The sequence below is a fragment of the Podarcis pityusensis genome (genome assembly GCF_964106645.2).
Source record: "Podarcis pityusensis genome assembly, chromosome: 1".
In the NCBI taxonomy this organism is placed as follows: domain Eukaryota; kingdom Metazoa; phylum Chordata; class Lepidosauria; order Squamata; family Lacertidae; genus Podarcis; species Podarcis pityusensis.
The window spans coordinates 132,723,684-132,746,415 of record NC_138028.1 but is presented as its reverse complement, the minus strand read 5'-3'; the positions used below and the strand labels follow the sequence as shown (position 1 = coordinate 132,746,415).

Sequence of the window (22,732 nt, the reverse complement as noted above, 5' to 3'; positions counted from 1 at the left end):
ATGAGAAATGGGCATTTTGCAATGATCCAAAAGGTATAAAATTTGGCATCCATCAAAACATGCTTCCAACATGGAAGTTCTAATAGTACAGAATCTGAACCCACTTACTCAGAAGAAAGCCTGACTGATTTTAACAAAAAAATTAACTTCAAGAAAGCATAAGTTAGGAAAACAGCCCTCACATTCAGCCATGAACCATTATTCTGTTAACGGTATGGCTGGCTTCCATGAGATCAGCAGGGATTTTTTTAAAGAAGTTCAGAAATATAGGTAGCGCTTCTCGGTTTATTTTGAGTGTTAGGATAAGTAACTTGAAAGAAGCATATTAAAAACTTGCCTGTATTACATTCCTCAACATACACACCTTGAGGAATTAAAAACCAAATCTATGTATATGAATAAGCTTCCTTTTGTCGCTTTCACTGGAACTGTTACTGCAACATTCATATTGAGGTATTTAGCAAAAAGTCCTCCTCACGGTATAATAGCATACACCACAAACAGAATACAGTAATAGGAGTTTTGACCATATTGTGTTTTTATCAACATTTGGAAATTTGTTCAAAAACAGATTTATAAAGCACACATCTTAACAAATTTACTGGATAATTTTTCAGCGGTTCACTACAACCCTCTGCTTCAGCTGCATGGTTATCCATAAAAATCACAGGAATTCACTGTTAGAAGTGTTCAACAGGAGCTGAGAACAGTTACATGACCAAAGTACTAACTTGCATTCATTTTAGTAAGTCAAGCTTATTTTACATGCCCCTTTTCTATGTTTGCTGAACTCAAAAGTAGCTTCACATACAACAATTTCATTCATACGAAACCCAACAGGTCAACATTTGTGGATAAAACGCACTAAAACTACTCACCCACATTTTAAAAAGCAAAAGGTTTATACGATCTGAAGAGAAACCCACACTTTAAAAAGCTGCAATCCATTGCAAAGCAACATTTGCTAACTATAGAATAAAAGGGTGTGTACACTTTAGCAAAGTTTCTTAATATCACTATACGAAGTTTCCCATTCTAACACGCTTGGAAACAGTACGCGCCCCAGATTTGCTAACTGTGCTCCTTTCATGGCATTCCTTTTTAAACAGGTGCTTTGTAAAACCTTTTTAAAATAATAACAATAACATCAAGTTTCTCACCAAGCGCATCGCTCTCCATTGGACATGCATTTTAATTGGCGCTCCCTGGATGAAGAGGAACAAACATGGCTCCTTTTGTACGTACTGCTTTATATATCACTGATGTCAGCAGGAATGCTGGCAGCTGAGACCAGAAGCAAGCAAGTTAACTGTTGCTGTGCAACAGCCAACCTCCCAGTTTCGGAGGGACGAGGAAACAGCTTGCCTTTGTAATAGCAGGACCTCTGAAACACTCTGCGGCTACGGGTCGTTTTCTAGCAAGTATCTAACTGCCTGGCAACACAATTCATTTCCTAAGGAAATTTGAGGCAAGGGGTTGTGGTATGGGATGGAGATGAGATGTTCTGCAATTGACCGTGACCATTTCTACCAGGTACTAAAATTCCTGTATCATGGCTTTCAACCACAAGTGTTGGGGAAAGTCCAAGCATACAGTGGTACCTCGCAAGACGAATGCCTCGCAAGACAAAAAAACTCGCTAGACGAAAGGGTTTTTTGTTTTTTGAGCTGCTTCGCAAGACGATTTTCCCTATGGGCTTGCTTTGCAAGACGGAAACGTCTTGCAAGTTTGTTTCCTTTTTCTTAACACCGTTAATACAGTTGCGACTTGACTTCGAGGAGCAACACATAGAACGCGGTGTGGTAGCCTTTTTTGAGGTTTTTAAAGACTTTGGTGATTTTTGAAGCTTTTCCAAAACTTTCCCGACACCGTGCTTCGCAAGACGAAAAAAATCGCAAGACGACAAAACTCGCGGAACGAATTAATTTCGTCTTGCGAGGCACCACTGTATTTCAGTTTTCAGATGCATTCATGGTAGATCAAAGCGTTGACCCCGGATTTCAAATGAGGAACCATGTATCATCTGTTGGAGGTGATTTTTCCCTGGCGGCAGACGACAGAAACACGAGACTGATGTAAAATACTCAAACAAGAGTTTTATTATGGCTATACAAACAACAAACACAAAGCAATGTGGGTGTTCTCTTTCTGCAGGCAGTTGCAAAATGCAACTTCTTCTATCTTTATACACATCACCAGCTGTGCCTAATTAGCCTGGAAAACCACACCCAGAACTCATAGAAAACATCCTTAAAGTTATCTGCACCCTTTTCCTGTTTCGTGACGAATGATACCTAACATCATCTTAGGTCCACTTCAAGCAACTCCCCACATTAATATTAACAACAACAACAATTTTTTATTTATACCCTGCTCTTCCCAGTTCAGAAAACTGGGCTCAACAACAAATTTAAAACACTTACCATATTTTTCGCTCTATAGGATGCACTTTTCCCCCTCCAAAAATGAAGGGGAAATGTGTGTGCGTACTATGGGGAGAATGCAGGCTTTCGCTGAAGCCTGGAAAGCGAGAGGGGTCGGTACGCACCGACCCCTCTCGCTCTCCAGGCTTCAGGTAGCTATCCGCAAGCCTTCGGAGTGCAGCGGGACTTCCCGCCGGGCTCCGAAGGCTTGCAGATAGCAGCTTGCCGCCGCTCCCGGTCCTGTTCTGGGGGCTGGGGTCAGGGGAAGCTCGGGCTTCCCCCGCCCCAGCCCCGCAGCTAAAAACGAAGCCAAGACAGCGAGCAGGATCCATCCCGCTCGCTGTCTTGGCTTCTGCCAAAGCCGCGCGCAGCCTCTCCCAGCTGGAGAGGTTGTGCGTGGCTAAAGAGGAAGCCAAGACAGCCAGCGAGATGGATCCCGCTCGCTGTCTTGGCTTCTTTGCTCTTTGGGGCTGGGGGGGGATTTATTTTTTTCCCTTTATTTCCCCCCCTAAAAACTAGGTGCACCCTATGGTCCGGTGCGCCCTATGGAGCGAAAAATACGGTAATTGTAGAAGCAGCATAAAATACAGTATAAAAACATGAATAAGAATAAAATTCAAAGTTCAGAAATCAATTTGGGGAAAATCCATCTAATAAAGCATTAGATAAGTCACCAGGGCTAGCTGGCTGAATTAGTCCTACTTGGGCCAGCAAGGAGGCCAGGGGAGAATTATCTGTGGGGTCTCAGAGTGGGTAATCTTCATAAAAGGGGAGGGGGAGGGAAGAGAAGGGAAATAAAAGATCAGGCTGAATTCAAATTAAAGGCCAGACAGAATAGCTCTGTCTTACAGGCCCAATGGAAGGTGGTTAAATCCAGAAGGGCCCTAGTCTCATGGGACAGAGCATTCCACCAGGTCAGAGCCATCACTGAAAAGGCCCTGGCCCTGGTGGAGGACAGTCTGACTTCCTTAGGGCCCAGGACCTCTAAACTATGGTTATTCATGGACCTTAAGATCCTCTGCGGGGCATACCAGGAGAGGCGGTCCCGTAAATATAAGGGCCCTAGGCCACCATGTCTGTTTATTTAGTATATACCTTGCCTACCTACACAGGCCATTTTTTATTCCCAGGGTGATCTGCAAAACTGGCTAAGAACAAGTACAATATAAATGTCATCAAAATATAGTTAAAAGACCACCAACGTCACAATAGCGGCATTAAGCAGGGAGCAGTATTATATCTAAAGCACTTGGTCTTTGCCTGGCACTATGGTACATGCCAGGACATGGGTGGCGCTGTGGGTTAAACCACAGAGCCTAGGACTTGCTAATCGGAAGGTCGGCAGTTCGAATCCCTCCGACGGGGTGAGCTCCCATTGCTCTGTCCCAGCTCCTGCCAACCTAGCAGTTTGAAAGCACGCCAGTGCAAGTAGATAAACAGGTACCGCTCTGGCGGGAAGGTAAATGGCGTTTCTGTGCGCTGCTCTGGAAGCAGCAGCTTAGCGAGATGAACGCCGCAACCTCAGAGTCGTCTGTGACTGAACTTAACTGTCAGGAGTCCTTTACCTTTACCTTTTTTATGGTACATGCCAGGTGAACATGGAGAGCGTTCCACGACTGGGATGTTATGCCACCAGCAGTGTGGTCCTCTAAGTCTGTTGTCCACCTGTCTAACCTAATATGGTGCGGGAACCTGCAAGAGATTGCCCACTTAATATGCTAATCTGTGAGTTGGTGTATATGGGAATACGCAGTGCAACTGTTATGCATTAAGGTTTTTCCCTATGTAGAAAACACAAGTGAGCGTTTGGTACACACATGTAGCAATGGCTCTTTAACACATACACACAAAAGATTGTACAAATGGAGTTGTCCTTTACAGACATGTTGTGGCAGCTCAAGATCTTTGCTTCATCTTTTAGACATGCTTTAATCAGCTTTCCCCAACCTGTTGCCCTTCAGTTCTCATCACCCCTGATTATTTAGTACATTTACAGGTTGGGAGTCCAAAACACCAGGAGGCCACCATGCTGAGGGAGGCCACATGCTCCAGATTTTTGTCCCTTTCCTCTGCATCCTTTCTTGCTTGCATCCTCTGTATGCAGAGAACCCCAAAAACATATAAAAACATATAAAAATGCTGAACTATAATAAGCAAGCCTACAAACGTGATAGTGCTGGAGGAGACTCTTGAGAGTCCCACGGACTGCAAGAAGATCAAACCTATCCATTCTTAAGGAACAGATAGGTAGCCGTGTTGGTCTGCCATAGTCAAAATAAAAAAAATCCTTCCAGTAGCACCATTCTTAAGGAAATCAGCCCTGAGTGCTCACTGGAAGGACAGATCCTGAAGCTGAGTCTCCAATACTTTGGCCACCTCATGAGAAGAGAAGACTCCCTGGAAAAGACCCTGATGTTGGGAAAGAAGGAGGGCACAAGGAGAAGGGGATGACAGAGGATGAGATGGTTGGACAGTGTTGTTGAAGCTACCAACATGAGTTTGACCAAACTGTGGGAGGCAGTGGAAGACAGGAGTGCCTGGCGTGCTCTGGTCGAGGGGGTCACGAAGAGTCGGACACGACTAAACGACTAAACAACAACAACAAACGTGATTGTGGAGGTACTTTAAAAAACAGATTTTTTTTAAAAAAACACACAATTAAGTGATGTTTAATTTTTTATGAAATAAATAAGAAAAAATAGAAGGTCTCTCTCTCTCTCTCTCTCTCTCTCTCTCACACACACACACACACACACAAACACATACTATACAGATAAAAATCTGCTAATCATCAGATGAATTATGAGGAACTAGAACTCCTACCATTTTGTCTAATTTAATTAAAATCACTTGGCCATCCTTGATAAACGCTTAAGTACCAGTATCAAATTTCTGTAGCTTCCCCATTCTGATTTTCCTTTTACACAGAATACTTGTGCATGTGTAGTAATCCTGTTAATATTTAAAATGCTAACTCTGCAATTATACTTGGCGTTGAGGAGAACGGAAGCTGGGGGGTGGGGAGACTAGCTCAATACACTGTTGCACTTACGCAATTTTTCATTATGAACTCATAGAGCATGAAGGAATGCGCACTGTGCCCAAAACCAGCAGTCCAGAGGCACCAAGCCTCAAGCCTTTTTGCAATCTCTTACAAATCTGCTAAAATCAAGAACATGCACGAAAGGGTCTGTTCTGCAGTGCCCCCTGCCCCACCTCCCTACCCAACCATACAAAAAGCTTTAGTATTAAGTAGCACAGGAATCATAACTCCCGCTTTGAACATTTCAAATCCCACCTGGGCATATCATCTACAGCTGTAGTTCACATACAACTTTGGGGCGTACGAAAAATGAACTTAATCTTACTCCTGAAGCCAGGCCAGGATGTCTACATGTCCCTAGTCTTTCTGCTAAATGTTCAGAAAGACCCTGTTGCTGATGTGATTGTGGCACGTTGCAACCTATTCACCTGTGGGTACATGAGGACATCCTCCAGGGGGGACGACCCCTATCTACCTAGGCTGGCTACCTGCCTGCCGCAGGTAAACAGCATTTCTGTGGCTTTTCCTAAAGCTTGTTCTGAAACAGCCAACCTTTGTCAGGCAGGCACAGGCCATCAGAAGAACTTCAGGCCAATTCCTTGGGGACAATCACCCCGACGTTTCCCAGATTTGGACCACAGCCTGTTTCTGCACATGAAGGATAGCCATCCCTAGTGCATTCCAAATATTTTCACACTACAACTCCCATCAGCACGAGCCAGAACGACTGTTTCCGAGCCCCTGTTATAGCTTCTCCTGTAGTTCTCTGGGCTAACCAGTAAAAATCTGTAATTAGCTAAAACTTGTGTCTTTTTTTTTTTTTTTTTTTTTTTTTTTTGCTGATAAATTTTTATTGGTATTGTACATATATACATATGAACTTATACAAAGTCCAATACTTAAATTACACATAATATATTCATTCCATAAATCATAAATACATTAATTTTAGGCTCTGCCAAGCCTTGAACTTCCTTCCACTCCTTTGGTAAGTATCAAATAGACTTTATATTCACGTATTTTATCTCTTTTTGCATAATAACCTTTTACTGTTAGAGTTATTCCAATCCCGCCAGTGTCGTTTAAAGTTTGATCCCAATATATATCCAATATTTAATCCAATTGTCATGAAATTTCTGTTCATCTTGATCTCTTATTCTTCCTGTTATTCTAGCGAGCTCGGCATAGTTTGTTAATTTGATCTGCCAATCATTTATATTAGGTATGGCGTCCGTTTTCCAATTTTGTGCTAACATGATTCTTGCGGCTGTTGTGGCATATAAAAATAGTACCTTATCTTCTTTTTTAATTTCTTTACCTGTCATTCCTAGCAGAAAGGCTTCGGGTTTTTTGGGAAACGTGTATTTAAAAATTTTTTTAAACTCATTATAAATCGATTCCCAAAAGCCTTTCACTTTGCTGCATAACCACCACATATGGTAGAAGTCACCATCTACTTCTCCACATTTCCAACATCTTTTGTTCTTTAACCTATAGATCTTAGCCAGTTTCACTGGTGTGAGGTACCACCTAAATATCATTTTCCACATATTTTCCCTTAATGCCATACATGCCGTGAACTTCATGTTAATATTCCATAATTCTAGCCATCTCTCAAAATCAATGTTATAGCCGATGTCTATTGCCCACTTAGTCATAACCTCCTTCACCTCCTCGTCTTTTGTATACCACTCCAATAAAATATCGTATATTCTAGACAGTATTTTGTTCTTTCCTTCAACAACTTCCACATTGAATTTAGATTTTTTATCTTCGAATCCTATTTTCTTTTTATCTTCTTTTAACAGGTCATTTACCTGGTGGTATTGCAGCCACCCAGTAAATGAGTTTTTAATCTCTTCATAGGGTCTAAGTTTTATACCTTGATCCGTTTTCCTAGTCAGTTCTTCATAGGTAGGATTCTTCCCTTCCATATTAACTTTTTTGACCGTTAACACCTCTGTTGGTGAGATCCACCAGGGTGTCTTCCTTTCCAATAGGTTTTTATTTCTTTCCCATACTTGGAATATTGGCCCTCTAAAAATATGGTTTAAAAAGCCTCTATGTACTTTCACCTTTTCGTACCACAGGTACGAGTGCAGCTAAAACTTGTGTCTTTATTGGATGGGTGGGTACAGCTGGCGAGGTAAGGGTATGCAAGGAATGGGAGTCCGGGGTGAATTCTCAGGTAGCTGAATGCTGACCTCAATTGTGCCCAGATGCATTGGAGGCACTAGGGCTTGTAGGTGCAAACATATCATAGAATCATAGAGTTGGAAGAGACCACAAGGGCCATCGAGTCCAACCCCCTGCCAAGCAGGAAACACCATCAGAGCACTCCTGACATATGGTTGTCAAGCCTCTGTGGAAAGGAGTGCATTTTACACCTCTTACAGCTAGGGAGATGATAACCAGGTTAGGGATTCGTGCCAGTCATATGGGTTTGCTGGGTGAACTGATAGGAAGAGATGACAAAATCCATTTAGGCTTGGGCTGGAGGCTGGGAGGCAGTGAGGGCTGAAGACAGGAAGGGGGGGATTTGTCTCAGAGATTTGAGAATCTAACAGAGAGCTTTCACAACTCCCTTCGCCTTTGGGGGATACTAGAAAAAAACACACCATGAAATTGCAGGCAGAGTCTTGCAGCGAGAGATCCTTTTGTTCAGGAAGTTTGGGATCAAGGGGTTAAGAAACAAAGCCAGCAAGTCTCTACCCACCACATTTAGAAATACGGAGGGGGGGGAAGCTTTAGGACTGTGGTTGGCTTGGGCTTGCTGAGAACAAATGAAGAGTTCAGAGGAGGAGATCACTGATGTTCCCCCGCCCCATGTCTGCAGCCAACCAATAGCATGAGAACTGGTGACATGAGGTGGCCGTGCCAGTCTTCAAGTGCCACACAGGCATTTGGGTAGCAGTCCAAGTATTCACAGAGAAGGGGGTGGGAAGAGACAAACCAAGTGAAGCAAACCACAGATGAGCAAAGAAATTGCAAGCTGCATCCTGGCTTGCTCAACAAGCCTGTGGTTAAGCTTGAATGCAGCTACTCTGCCTCTAGGCTCTTATTACAGCCAAGCATTGCACTGAAAAGTTCTGCTCCCCATCACCTAGTTTGGACTGGGGGGGGGGGGGGCGGACCACTGTTCCTGGACTGTTGGGGCTTGCATGACTGGATGGCTCCATTTAAAACAAATCTCTGCACGCTAAATCCCTGAGCTTTGAGTATGCCAGAGAGGGCTAGCCTCCTGCTGCCACAACATGTCAGTTTTCAGTGACCAACAAATACTTTTTGCATGAAGGAGCATCCAGTCCTGTGGGCCTTCGTCTGCAGTCTGAAGTGGCAGAGCCCGGAAGCAGATCTCTCCCGCCATGTAACTGAGCTTTCACAAAACTGCCTTTATGCTATAGCGCAAACCCATCTGGCTCCCACTCTGTGGAACTTATCATTTGTTTTGCACACCCCAATCCTCCTGGAGAACTTGAGCAGAGTTCTCAAGAGTTGTTCAGAGACAGATCAGGGGAATCCTACCTGAAGTATTTAACAACACTGGTGATTCAAATGCAGCAAGAGACAGATTTCAGATTGTAGGGTGCCAAATCCTTGTCTCCCTGTCCCTGCATTTCACCAATGTATTTGCTACTGGCAAAAGAGGTCCCTCCACAACACACACACACACACACACACACACACACACACACTTCAACTTTCTTGTTCATGTGTATGGGAGAGAAAAGCTTGCTTGCTGCTCTGACCTCAAAATCACTACAAGGTGGGTGATTGATGCATATATTATATTATTATTTGGAAAAAATCACAGCAACTTTGCATCAGCTTCTGAGCCAGCTTCTCCCATTCCCAGCTTCTTGGAATGCTTGCCTGCAAGATCATCTCCAGAGGTTTCCCCAAGGAGACCAGCACTGAAGGTCTCCAGAGACTGTTTTATTAAAGAAGCGAAGAGGCTATTTAAGGTCAATGATTTTAGAGGAAGAACAATAGGCAAAACCTCTCATGACCATTCACACACAATCCCCCCCCCAAAGGTCACATATTATTTACTTTTGCTGATCCCTCACATGGATGGATTTTTTTAAAAGCAAGCAAAATATCGGCACAACACTAATAGGGCTGGGAAACTTATGGCTGGGGGTGAGGAATCCATTTTAACCAGATTTATACACAGAACTTGACTGTCCAAAACTGACTGAGCTTTGCTTGCATTAGACTTCCTCTTGTATCAAGCGCCTGCTTGTGTCTAAGCCACTCGTGCATCATCGGGGAGTTTTAAAAGCCCAACTAATTATATTAAAATTATATGCAAAATACACCCACTCCGTATTATAGATATAAGAGAGTCAAGCCGCATGCTGTGCTATTCTCACAGTGAAGTTTTATATTAATACATTTGTTTTTTATACAGTTACATACACTATAATATAATATGTGCTGTTTACTTTAGAAATCCTGAAGTATGTGTATAATTTATGTGAACGGTAACATAGCAATCGCTTACGTTTTTAGTGAAACAGGGGGAAAAGGGGACAACTTCCATCTCATAGAAATTAAGGATTGAGACAGTAATTAAGAGGGGGAAACTGCAGGCATAAGCTTGACAGAAAGATTTCTAGAAAACTCCACCACTATCTGTGGCCTATCCATTACGTGTTTTCTGGTCTCCAATTGTATGGGACTTTGTACACCAATATGTGCAACATGAATGTTATCTAGAAGCTAACGGGCAGCCAGTGCAATTTTCTCAGCGGTGACCTACTATGACAGTGATAGTCTGCCCAAGGGAGCAGTTGAGATGCTGCATTTTCTGCTAGCTGCACCTTCCAGGTCAGCCACGAGGACAGCATTGCAATCCATTCTGGAGGGTGCCAGCAAATAGAGAACAATGGTCTGGATTTTCTGATCCAGAAACAGTCGCAGCTGTCTTGCCAACCAAAGCTGGCAAAAGGCACTCCTAGCCATTGGAGTCACCTGGCCCTCTAGCAACGTAGATGGACACAGGAGTGCCCTCAGAATCTTGGCCCTTGCTGCCCCTTTGAGAATAAGAATAGCGTTAAGCGTTTCTTGTGCTCCTTGCTCCTTGCACTTGAACATCTAAAGTCTGCCAAAGTAGCTGTAGCCTATGCAAATGCATCTTGTATTAAAGCGAAGTCTCAGTAGGCTTAAAATAACTTTCCCCTTATTGCTTTCTCTGTTCTGGAATCAGAGAAACCTGGTCTATGTATGTAGAATGATGATCTTCATTATTTCCTACTGGGGTTAAGCACTTTTCATCCAAGACAGGCTAATGTTGATCTCTGTAAACGCTATTGGAGACAAGGAAAAGAAACCAGCGCATCCAATTGACACGAGTGCCCCCTGGAGGCTATCTGTCACAAGAGAAGCACACCCTGATTCTGCTCTTCAATATTTTTCAGCAGTTAGTTATAAGTCTAGGCCTGATTATCTGAAATGCTGGAAAAGCTAACAACTCCAGCTTTCTGTGGCTAAGTTAAACAAAAACTAATTGCCTGATATTTTTTGTACTGAGTTTAGCCGGCTTCCCATTGCTACTAGGATCGGGAAAGCAGGATTTAACCCCGTCCCACATCGACCAGTTCCCCCAATGTAAATGCTCTCCCAGGGGATATTTGCTTTGCAGTAGGGGAGAGGTGCTTGTATTCCTCCTTCCAGAGCAAAGAGCAACTTATCGGGGGGGGGGGGCGCATTCTATAACAGGAAATGGCATAAGACCAGGGTTAAATGGCCCCATGCTATTGCCCCCAACAAATGAGCAGTCCCACGCACTACCCTACTCCTGTGGGACCATCTGATTCAACAGAAGTCAGAGCGTTAATCACAAATCTCTCAGTGTAACGTGTAGTTTTGGCTCAGCTCTCAATTCTCTCCCTGAAAATGAAGCCCATGGTGGAAATCAGGATTCCTAACAGAACAGAGGGCATTTCACTTCAAATAACTGTTTGGACTTTTAGACTTGGGCACAGTTGAAATCTAATCTACTTAGGTCACGGCCCTGTTATGCGACCTTGGAATGCCAGCTGAATCTTGTACACCAGGGTTTTGTTCACATCTACTGGAGGCAGCAACAAGGAATGGCAAATCTGCATGCCCACATCAGGGCTTCAGGACCGCGCATAGGAGCCAGCGATTTACGTATCATTTGCTAACACTTTTAAGTGTTCATGGCCCCAGACTCAAATTGCACCATCCCCCACTCTGCAGATCATTGGAAGTTATAATAAGGTGGAAAAATGCAAGTCTTCATGTGTTCTTCTGGCTTTACACCAAGAATGGAAAAGAGGTCTGGAAAGTAGGACTTTTCAGTGGGCACAAAGGTAAGCAAGTCACCATGGACAGACATTCATCCATCTGCTCTCACATACGTACTTCCCTCCTGTTTTCCACATTCCCAACAAAAAAGATGGCATTAGAAATTCCATAAATGTATACATTAGAAATCCCACGTAGGGTAACAAAAAAAAGCAGCAGGAAACACATGCAGGTTTTCCTTCTTGCTTAGATGAATTTAAAAAAAACCACCCAAACACACACACAGAAAAACTGAGTTTTCACATTGCCAAATCTAGGAGTGTATAGTTTTTTAAAGCAAGAACAGCGTTAGAAGATTCCTTGGAAGCATCTCTTGAGCTGAATGTGGCTTGGAAAATTTCAAAGCCCTATAAAGCACAGACCACCTCTTTTCAAACTCTGATCTCTTACCTAAAGATGCTGAAGATCTTCTCTGCAACTCCCCAGAGGGCTGGGTTTTTTTGTAAGGTACAGGTGATGACCTTAGCGACTGCGACCTCAAAGTATGTTGCGGACTTGACCAACTTGCATTCAGCGTCTGCTGATCACCCTGTCCTGCCTCTGCTCTCTCCACGGAGGAAGCAAGACGACCATCGTCTAGAAAGAGGAAGTGTTAGTCTAATCAATGTTGAGATACGTGAACTGGAAAAGTACCTTTTTATATTATTCTCAAATAAATCAGACACTAGCGTTTGTTCACTCATAAGACATGACTTATGAACCTGAGAAAGATCGTCCCACCTGGTGAATAGGTGTGTGTACAAAATATACGCAAAGCAGAAATGTCGTTATTTTACAGCCTCTTCTCAAGTATACCAGTGTTTACCAGATTTCTCATAAATCTCTCTAGAACCACAGTTCCCACACTGAGTCATAGTGAAAGACTTAGATCTAAAGAAAGAATTCTTTGGCAGCCCAATCTTCGGCATTTCCCACCTCCCGAAATAAGTCCCACTGGGCTTACCTCTTTAAAAACTTATCATAGGCCAGCAGCCTGTTATATATTGCCAGCACAAACAGTGCTTAGGCTGCCAGCGCTCACCTACAACTCTTATTAGCAAAAGAGAGAAGAAAATCAGGACCAAACCTTATTTATGGTTCTTCAAAGACAGTTCCAAGGAAACAGTCCCCTCACTCTGATCCCAACAATTACCACTGTCCATCACTTTAAGTAACAGGGGAAAGGAATCATGGAACTACAAACTGCATCGAGCAAGAGCAGTAGGTCTGCACCCTGCCTCTCATAACTGCTAGTACCAAGCCCCAGTTTCAGAGCCAAACCTCCAGAGGGTGCAAAGACACATCAGACTTTCCAGCAGGAAGTTCCAGGCCAATGGCATTCTAGGCAGCTTATAGCTATAAATTCAGGTGTTGGGGGATCGCAACCCACAAGTTACGAAGCAATGAGGAACTAGTTCTTGGCTTCAGTACCTCCCAGTTCCTTTGGTCTGGGAGGCCCTCCTTCTTTGGCCACTTGTTTCTCATGCCTACAAGAATTACCATCACAACCTGGAAGCTTACTGTTGACTGGGGCTGGTCATACTTGGAGGAAAAAGCACAACTTGTGACTCACTTTATTAAACAAAAAATTAGGACAGTGAGAATTTCTTTTGCGTTGTCAGGCGAGACCAGGTCTCTTAACCAAAGGAGATGTTCATTCGCTGCCTTCCCAAACCATGATTCTTTTCATCCACCAATACTCTCAAAAAGGATGAGCTACTTCACCTACTTCTTCAAGTTACTCCACTTTTAATCTTATTTTGGGTTCCATTGAACCTCCTTATTCCTATAGAAAAAACTTTTCTCTTTAGAACAGCACTGGCTGAGCGAAATAACCAACACAGTTTAGAAATCAGGGGAATGAGGAAAGAGGTGACAAGGAGAAGCTCTAGCTAAAGTTAAACAGAGATTCCAGCTCCACAGTCAATCACTGGGGGGTCCGACATCTGAGGAGGCAAAAAAAGGCAGTGTGGAGTACCTTTGGGTGAAAATCCCCCAAAGTTAAACAAATTGTGGGTGCAACATACACTTGATTAGAGAATACTTCATGAGTGAACCTCAACGTGAATCTGAAAAGGTCCAGGCTACACATGAGTGTTGTTTTTTAAACAAAAGACACAGTTGATGAGTTTTCCTAGATCAGCCAGAGTCATAAGAGTTATGTCTTCTGCCTGAGGACTTAAAGCAAGACACAGGGGCACCCCTGACTGTCAGGTCTTACTTTAGTGACATGCTCATTTCTCTCCTGAAAGAGGACGCATGTGAGCCTCTTCATAAATATAGAAGAACAGACACTTGTTCGACTCAAGGAAAGATATGCTGACTGACTGGTACCCATTAACTCACAATGGATGATTAATGACACAGTTACAGGCATTGTTTGTATTAGATATGGCCCTGGGACTGGAGATCAACTAGGCAATTACAACCTCGTGCCTGGGATCAATGTCATCTGCCACCATAGGGGCTCTTGATGGTCTACCACAATGACACAGCCATTGCTCAGAGCAAACACAGTCTTGGGGCGTGCTCAGAGTTCCAGCACTCAGTAACATGGGGACCTATATTTGTGCACCCAGACCTGCACATGCAAGCCAGACACTGGATACGATTATCCACCTTGGCAAACAAGTCACCCACTTTGGCTTGAATGCTTGGAAGTAGAGGGCAGCGGCAGTGGGAACAAGATCAATCCATCCTAGAACACACTCATTTCACAAAATGGGCATCTGCACAAGGCTGGTTACAACAACAATGTGCAGTCCATGTTACATTGCACTAAAATGACTGCATTGCGCTTAATACTAGGGTTGTGTGTACAACAACAATGTGCAGTCCATGTTACATTGCACTAAAATGACTGCATTGCGCTTAATACTAGGGTTGTGTGTGCTCATGGGCTCTCCCTCTTCCTCTGGTGCTGCTGTGAAGAGATTGGAAGTTTTCACTCAATTTTCATCTAACCACAGTTTCGTGTTACATGCTAACCAGGAACTGTGGCTAGTGTGAAGTTGGCTTGTTTCAATAAAGCAGTTAGTTTAGTGTTACATGTTAATGAGCCCAATGGCATGTGGTTTTTGCATGCTTTTGTGTAGGCTGTTCCCACTTTGGGCAGCAAGTCTTCACTCATAACTATTAATCAATCAACGTACAGCCATGGAAGGAAGTTAGTACTTACCTCTACTGAAACGAAAGAGATTCACGAAAGAACTATAGGCAGATTTAAATGGCGGTTCATCCTGGTCAGGAGTCAAAGGTTTGAAGTGCGTAAGGTGAGACGGGCTGCCAGGAGAGTAGGGCAGGTCGTTCAGAGTGTCCAACGTCGGAGATGCTTTGTCATCTGTGGCCATTTCATGGATCCTAAGAAAATTGAAGATGCACATGTAATGCCCCAATGAAACATAAGCCACTGCATGTTACTGTCCTGCTGCTTTAAAATTCCGCTTTTCAGAGTTTATTCTGATGACTTTTATATTATTTAAAGTGTCCCCGGTATGGTAACACTGAAGGGTGGGATATAAATTCCAAACGAGATCCAGTTTAGGAGGAGCAACAGGTAGTCAGCTTAGAACAGGCATCAAATATGATGCAGTCAGAAGTGAATTCAGAAATAGGGAAGAAATTGGAACAGAGTAGCTAAACAATTATTCACTTTTGAAAAAGCACATTCATGACTTTAGAGGAAGTACTAAAACCAGATGATTCAGAAGAAAAGTAAGACTCTGTCTCATAGCAATAAGGAAGTGAAGTTTGTCCATTATTTGAACAACATAGTAAAACTGTCCAGAGAAACCAGTTTGTGTTTCAAGTTGGGCGCAAATTAGACACAGGGGCAGTGGGCCTGATCCTGATTAATTCAGACCATAGTGCCCAGTTGCTGACAAAAGAGAACTGTAGCTTAAGTTAGCAAGGATTGATCTATCAATCTGAGTTACCTTAGGCTATAGTCTCCTGTTACAGGAACGGCCAGCCAGATCCAGAACTCCCCTTCACTCTGTGCACCACTGTCAGAAAGGTGGGGCTGCACACCTGTCTATCACTTGACATCATGTGATGCCATGCAACTCACCTTTAAACCTGAGGCTTGCAAATGAAGACTCAGGAGTGCATTGCAAGTGCACTCCCAGTTCTTTCCCTTCCTCCTTCACAGCTCCATCGTGACTTCAAGCCGCAGTGGCAAAGGAAGATTCTTCCCAGAAGACAGAAAAGGGCACCAAATTCCAAAAGCCCTGAATTCTACCGGGGGCTAGAAGGGAAGAATACATAGCATATATCAGAGTGTGCTCCCAAGTCTTCCTGTTTGGTTTAGCTGGTCCATGCCCAACACTGTATGGTGTCAGGGGATTGACAGGTTGGTGGTGCCACAGACCAAATGGGGAGACTTGGTGGGCACCATCAGTTCTGCAGGCTGCTCACTGCTGTTTCAGAGCAAAGGAGGCATGCAGAAGAAAACACCCCCCAGGTCCTCTCTTTCAGTGTTTTTCACACATGTGAGTTCCTTTGGGTACAAAAACTCAGCTGAAGGAAAAAGCACCGGGGGGAAACTGCGAGGAGTTAAGGCATAACTTGGGATGGGTTCAGCTCCCCACATGCACATACATACATCTTTTGCTCCAAAAAAAAGGTCTCCCCCCTCCATTTTGGACATGGTGTGAGTTCTTTTCCTTAACTATGCCCCAAATGGTGGAATTATTTATTATAGAAGTTTAGTTGCTTATGGTGAAATAGTTATGAGCTACCTTTCTGGGTACTCTTTCAACATGGCATTTAAAAATATATACATCAATAGGAGTATAGCATCTAGATCAAGGGAAGTAATAGTGCCACTGTATTCTGCTCTGGTCAGACCTCACCTGGAGTACTGTGTCCAGTTCTGGGCACCACAGTTCAAGAAGGACACTGACAAACTGGAACGTGTCCAGAGGAGGGCAACCAAAATGGTCAAAGGCCTGGAAACGATGCCTTATGAGGAACGGCTAAGGGAGCTGGGTATGTTTAGCCTGGAGAAGAGGAGGTTAAGGGGTGATATGATAGCCATGTTCAAATATATAAAAGGATGTCACATAGAGGAGGGAGAAAGGTTGTTTTCTGCTGCTCCAGAGAAGCGGACACGGAGCAATGGATCCAAACTACAAGAAAGAAGATTCCACCTAAACATTAGGAAGAACTTCCTGACAGTAAGAGCTGTTCGACAGTGGAATTTGCTGCCAAGGAGTGTGGTGGAGTCTCCTTCTTTGGAGGTCTTTAAGCAGAGGCTTGACAACCATATGTCAGGAGTGCTCTGATGGTGTTTCCTGCTTGGCAGGGGGTTGGACTCGATGGCCCTTGTGGTCTCTTCCAACTCTATGATTCTATGATTCTAAAAGTGCTAATACAATTATCAATAATACAGAAGACAAACACTACTGCAATCCCTCCACAATTAATTAATTAATTAATTAATTATCCAGTATAATAAACAGCTAAAAACCAAGCATGCAACTCAGCCAAGAATGCCGCTCGTGTGCATAGGCCCACCTGAAACAGGCAGGTCTTCAAAGCCTCCTGAAACAACTGAAAGTACCCACATACTTTGCAGTGGCCCGAAGCACCAAGAGAGATGTGGGCGTTCCTCCTGGAACTTTTGAATAAGCTATTTGGGAGGTGGGCTATGAGGGCTTCCCCTGAAAGGCAGCATGTATGTACCTCAAATAAATCTAAATAATCCTATTAAGATAGCCTATATAAATCTCTCTGAAGTTCAGATGCACACATAAAAGGGAAGTTCTGCAAGCTACAAGATGGTAAAGTTTCAAGCTCTCTTTAGACAAAGATAAAGGGTCGGCTCCTCTAACGCCTGCCCCACCCCCAAGAAAAACCCAGCACACAAGTTGTCTGTGAAGTTGTGCTGCTCCTTTGTGTGCTCAGGAACAGAGGATGGAAGAGAGGCACAAGTCCTCACTCAGCCTGCCAGAGCAGGGAACTCTGATCCCAGTTTCCTCCCCCTGCCTTCCTCTATCTTCAGGAATTGGGGAAGTTGAGCAGGATCAGTTCCTCATCCCTTCAAGTGCCCTCACCACCAAGCTGTCAGGCTGTGTAACAGCTCACAGGATAGCACCCCTTACAGCATTCTGTCAGCTGCTGACACAGGAAAGGGAAGGGGGAAGGGGGAAGGAAAAGAGAAGCAGGGAGAAGCAGGGTCAGGCACAAGGAGGTCGGAAGAAGATGTGAGTGCATAGAAGGGCACACAAGTGCAGGTTGGGGGAAGACAGGTGGGGCAGCTGCAACAAATTCCTCATTTGTTCTCCTATTCAACTGAATATTCCTATACAATTGCAGATTCATATTGGGAACAGCTATGGCTTAACTCACCATCAGGCTTAGCTGACAAGACAGCCATCCGGAAAACAAAACAAAACACCTAAATATGGAGCAACCACCAACACAATTTACATCACAATTTCCATAGTTACTGTTTTAAGCCGGTTGTTTTCCCCGATAGAGGATGACAGGGCAAACTGGATCACTTAGTCAGAAGTGACTTCTGCATTAGTAAACTGCAGATGAACCAGAGTCCTACCAAACTCGTGCAAACTCTAGAACTGTTTTGTGCTGTGTAAGCTCTTCCCGAAACACCAGTATAGCTTCCTTTCACCATAATTCTAGAGCAGGCCCAGAACAATTTCATCAAGCGAGGCAGCGTAGGACTGCTAGTGCAAGGTCGGAAATTCATGTGCCAGCTAGCATAGGTCAGGAAAACATAGCTAAGTGTAAAAAGGTAAAGGTTAAGGGACCCCTGACCATTAATTCCAGTCACGGATGACTCTGGGATTGCGGCGCTCATCTCGCTTTATTGGCCGAGGGAGCCAGCATTTGTCCACAGACAGCTTCCAGGACATGTGGCCAGCATGACAAAGCCATTTCTAGTGAACCAGAGCAGCACACGGAAAAGCTGTTTACCTTCCCGCCGGAGTGGTACCTATTTATCTACTTGCACTTTGACGTGCTTTCAAACTGCTAGGTTGGCAGGAGCAGGGACCGAGCAACGGGAGCTCACCCCGTCGCGGGGATTCAAACCACCAACCTTCTGATTGGCAAGCCCTAGGCTCAGTGGTTTAGACCACAGCGCCACCTGCGTCCAATAGTTAAGTGTAGCATGGGAATATTCTGTCCTGCCCAAGAGACTCTAAGGAAAAGAAACAGAACAAAGCTATCCATGCAAAACTGGGGTCAGTTTTGCCGTCTTAAGATGCACACAGCTGCAGCCCCAAACCATAACTTTGTAGTAAGTTTTACAACAGGTTATGAATTGTTGTTGTTTAGTCGTGTCCGACTCTTCAGAAAAAAAGAAACAGAACAAAGCTATCCATGCAAAACTGGGGTCAGTTTTGCCCACTTAAGATGCACACAGCTGCAGCCCCAAACCATAACTTTGTGATAAGTTTTACAACAGGTTATGAATAGAAGAGCTTAACTCGTGGGCCGGCATTACGCTGAACATCTCTCAGCCCTGCTCCACATCACTGCCTGCTGATATGGGAATGGGAGGTAAACTACACAATGTAATGATTTCAGGACAAGTGAGATCTTGGAGGAGCCAGAAACTCCATTTTTCTTATAGTGTGAAGTTACATCAGTCTCACCCCGCTCACTAGGAATAATCATTTGAATGCCACTTCTTAAAAGTCAGCTCAACAAAGCCTTGCAATTATTAATTATTATTAATTACTTGCCCTTCCCCCTTAAGGTACCAAGGAAGGTTACACAATAATTAAAACGCAGTATTAATAACTGCTTAAAACAACTTACAATCACAGAAATAAAATGGGTCTTAAAAATATACATCCCAAGCATCAAAAGCCAAAGTATTAAACACTAGCCCATATTTTTATACACACTAATTTAGTCCTACATTTAAGAACTACCCTCCTCTGCCAACCCTCTTGCTTGCCACATGAAGTTACTTGTTATGCAGATGTGGCAGTTTCAGCAAATGCAGGTCATCATAAAGAAGTTATATGACAATTAAGTAAATTGCAGAGGGACCCCTGTTAAATCTCTCATTACTCTCAACAATAGCTTATCAAAGCTGAAAGGATTAATGAGATTTATGGTTGCTCTGGTCAATAGTTCAAAAATGCATTCAATTAAACTGCAGTAACTGCTTTACCAGGAATGAAAAAGTATGTGCGCTGCTCAAGCCAGGGGAGAAGGGGATTCCATTTTTGTCTGGATTTTAATTTAATTCTCAGTTTAATTCAAGACCACTTCAAGATATTAATTAATATCTATTAGACGCTTAGATTATTAGATGCTTAGAGCTATTCAACATACTTAACTTGAGACAGCTGACATCTGTCTCTAGAAACCGAAGGGTACGCTATACTGTACCTCCCAATAAATTCCCGCATGTTGCTAATCATTGCTGGCATGTTAGGCTTTAACACAGAGGTAAACACTCACCAAAAAATAAAGATGTAACACAGAACAATTCCTAGCAAATTTAAGGACATTCACTGGATAAATCCTGTTGATTTCCAACACATATACCAAAGTAATGTTCTCTCCACCTCTCTCTCACACGCAAACACAACAGGGTGATAATATTTCATCACACTCTCAGCAACCTTAAAAATAAAGATTCCATTCATTGTTAGTCCAAGCAATTGATGCTGTCTAATATAGTCATGAGAATTTTTTTTTACAAGCTCAACAAAGCAAAGATTGTAGCAGGTTTTGATTCAAGCAACAGCCACTTCCTCCTTTCCTGCTACAGTTTGCCCTACTAGTGGGTCACTTGGATATATTTCTTCAAAGGAGAAAAAACACATGCATATTTTACACTTCTCTACACAAACTGTTCCAGGCTTGCATCTTAAGACCAGCTACTCTCTTGAAGACAGGTTCCAACAATTATCCGACCTTGGGGCTCTTTTTGTGACAATACTCAATAGTACAAAGTACCAACACCTCTTTTTCTTACTGCCCAGCCACTTTCTGCTGGCACCCATGGCACCTATATCAATATATGAGTAGCAACACCTCTTTTTCTTTCTTTTTTAACCAAAGCAAGAGTTTTCCTGAAATTGCTGCCCTACTTTCAGCTTTAAAGGGTGGAGTTCTCACACTGGCCACCCCAAGTTTTATAACAGAGTGCCCCCACTACAAAATGTGCTGTAGTCATTGCGGTCAAGTTAACGAGTGTTGGATCCAGACTCAGATCCTCTCCCAATCATCCTACGAGGTGACCTTGTACAAGTCATCTCTCAGCATCAGTTCCCCACCCATAAATTATATACTACCAGAGGTACAAGATAGTCATTTACACAGCACTTTCTGTATAAAAAGCGTGACAAAAGTGTGTTCCTGCACCTTTAATAGGGGGAATGCCAGGTGCAGCTCATTACAAGGGTGAAGGATCCCACATGATAACCAAACATTCCCGGTACTACTCAATACTCAAAGGTTATCACAGCCCTCTCTTCCTTTGCACCTGTCCACCTTAACGCAGGAGTGTCGGGCAGCCCCCTGCCTTCTTCATTTTCACGAGGCAGCAAGGTACATCACTACCACACACACTGCAACTTTCCCCTCCGGAGGACCCAGGCAGAGGTGCCAGGATTCGAACACCACGTCCTACACACCCGAGTTGCGTATGTAGGCTGCATAAAACAAGTAAAAACAAGCCGTTGGGTTCATTCGTTTCCTTTCTTAGCCTTAGTTTGGTGTTCTATCAAACCTTTCCCCCCCCAAAAAAAAGCTACATTGTGAGAATCAAAATGTTCCCCCCCAAAAAAAAAGTATTCACACATACAAAATAAGCCACCTGCATACTTTAAAAGCAAACAAACGCCACTTTAGAAAACGGTGGACAAGTGGGGTTTCTTTGCTTGACTCCACGCAGGCAGGAGGGCAAACTGGCAGCCTCGCCTTGGCTCAGAAACGAAACGCCCTCCAGACCCCGCTGCCGGGAATAGGAAGGATATTAATGCTATTAATACTCATTAATGCTATTTAATGAGGATGGGGGCGGCGAGCATCTTACCTGCCCTTGCCGCTCTCTCCTTCCCTGTCTCCCAGCCAGGCAGCCCCTGCCTTCCGCCTCCCTTAGCAGGCTGCGCTTCCCACTCGGGAGGCGACACCAACACCGCCAGCGGGACGACAACAACAACAACAACAATAATAATAACAATAACAGCGACAGAGGGAGCGCGGGACGCCCGGCAAAGGCAGCACCTGACTCGACTTGGAGGCGCTTCCGCCTTTGCATGAACTTCCGGCCTCCACTCCTGGGCCGGCCACGGGCAAGAGGAGGAGGAGGAGGCGGAGCTACCGTCGGCGCAGGCAACGCAATCGGCCCCCGAGAGACAGAGCCAGGAGGAGGGGGGGGGCCGCCGCCGCCGCCGCAGGCAACGCAATCGACGCAAAATGCGGCGAGCGGCGCAGGCGCGAGCAAACGAGCCCCGCGATCGTCGTCGTCCACGCAGGCCGTCGGTTCGAGTGCAGTTGCTTCGATGGACAGAGCATAGCCGTCAACGTTTGCCTTTTCTAAAGGGAGATTCCCTTATTCCGAATAGGATTCCTCGCAAGGAAAGGGACAAGTTGACAGCTATGGGACAGAGTTCTCAAGTGGCGGGGCGGGGGGGGGGGTGTCATAGGTGGGAAGGGACCCCGTGGGTCATCCAGTCCAGCCCCTTGCAACACAGCAGAGATCTCGACACTTGGTTTCCCCCATCCCATTTCGCACTCCTGTCTCAGCGACTAACAGGCTGAGGTTGAATCCTGACAAGACAGAAGTACTGTTCTTGGGGGACAGGGGTCGGGCGGGTGTGGAGGACTCCCTGGTCCTGAATGGGGTAACTGTGCCCCTGAAGGACCAGGTGTGCAGCCTGGGAGTCATTTTGGACTCACAGCTGTCCATGGAGGCGCAGGTCAATTCTGTATCCAGGGCGGCTGTCTGTCAGCTCCATCT

At 44.3% G+C, this 22,732-nt stretch overlaps 1 protein-coding gene across 5 annotated transcripts in view; it reads right to left on the bottom strand.

Moving 5' to 3' along the window:
• Window positions 1–22,055, bottom strand: part of PIKFYVE (phosphoinositide kinase, FYVE-type zinc finger containing) — a 92,673-nt gene extending 70,618 nt beyond the window's left edge. For 3 of the 5 annotated variants that reach the window (XM_081015144.1, XM_081015148.1, XM_081015147.1), the window contains exons 1-4: window positions 21,806–22,054; window positions 15,851–16,027; window positions 14,960–15,141; window positions 12,193–12,378 (exon numbers count right to left, since the gene is read on the bottom strand). In XM_081015144.1, the coding sequence (XP_080871270.1) occupies window positions 12,193–12,378; window positions 14,960–15,131 (358 nt within the window). In that variant the 5' untranslated portion in view covers window positions 15,132–15,141; window positions 15,851–16,027; window positions 21,806–22,054. Of the gene's footprint in view, window positions 1–12,192; window positions 12,379–14,959; window positions 15,142–15,850; window positions 16,028–21,261; window positions 21,423–21,805 lie in introns of all 5 variants that reach the window. The other 2 variants (XM_081015145.1, XM_081015146.1) reach the window with 2 other exon arrangements.
• Between the last annotated feature and the right edge of the window lie 677 nt (window positions 22,056–22,732).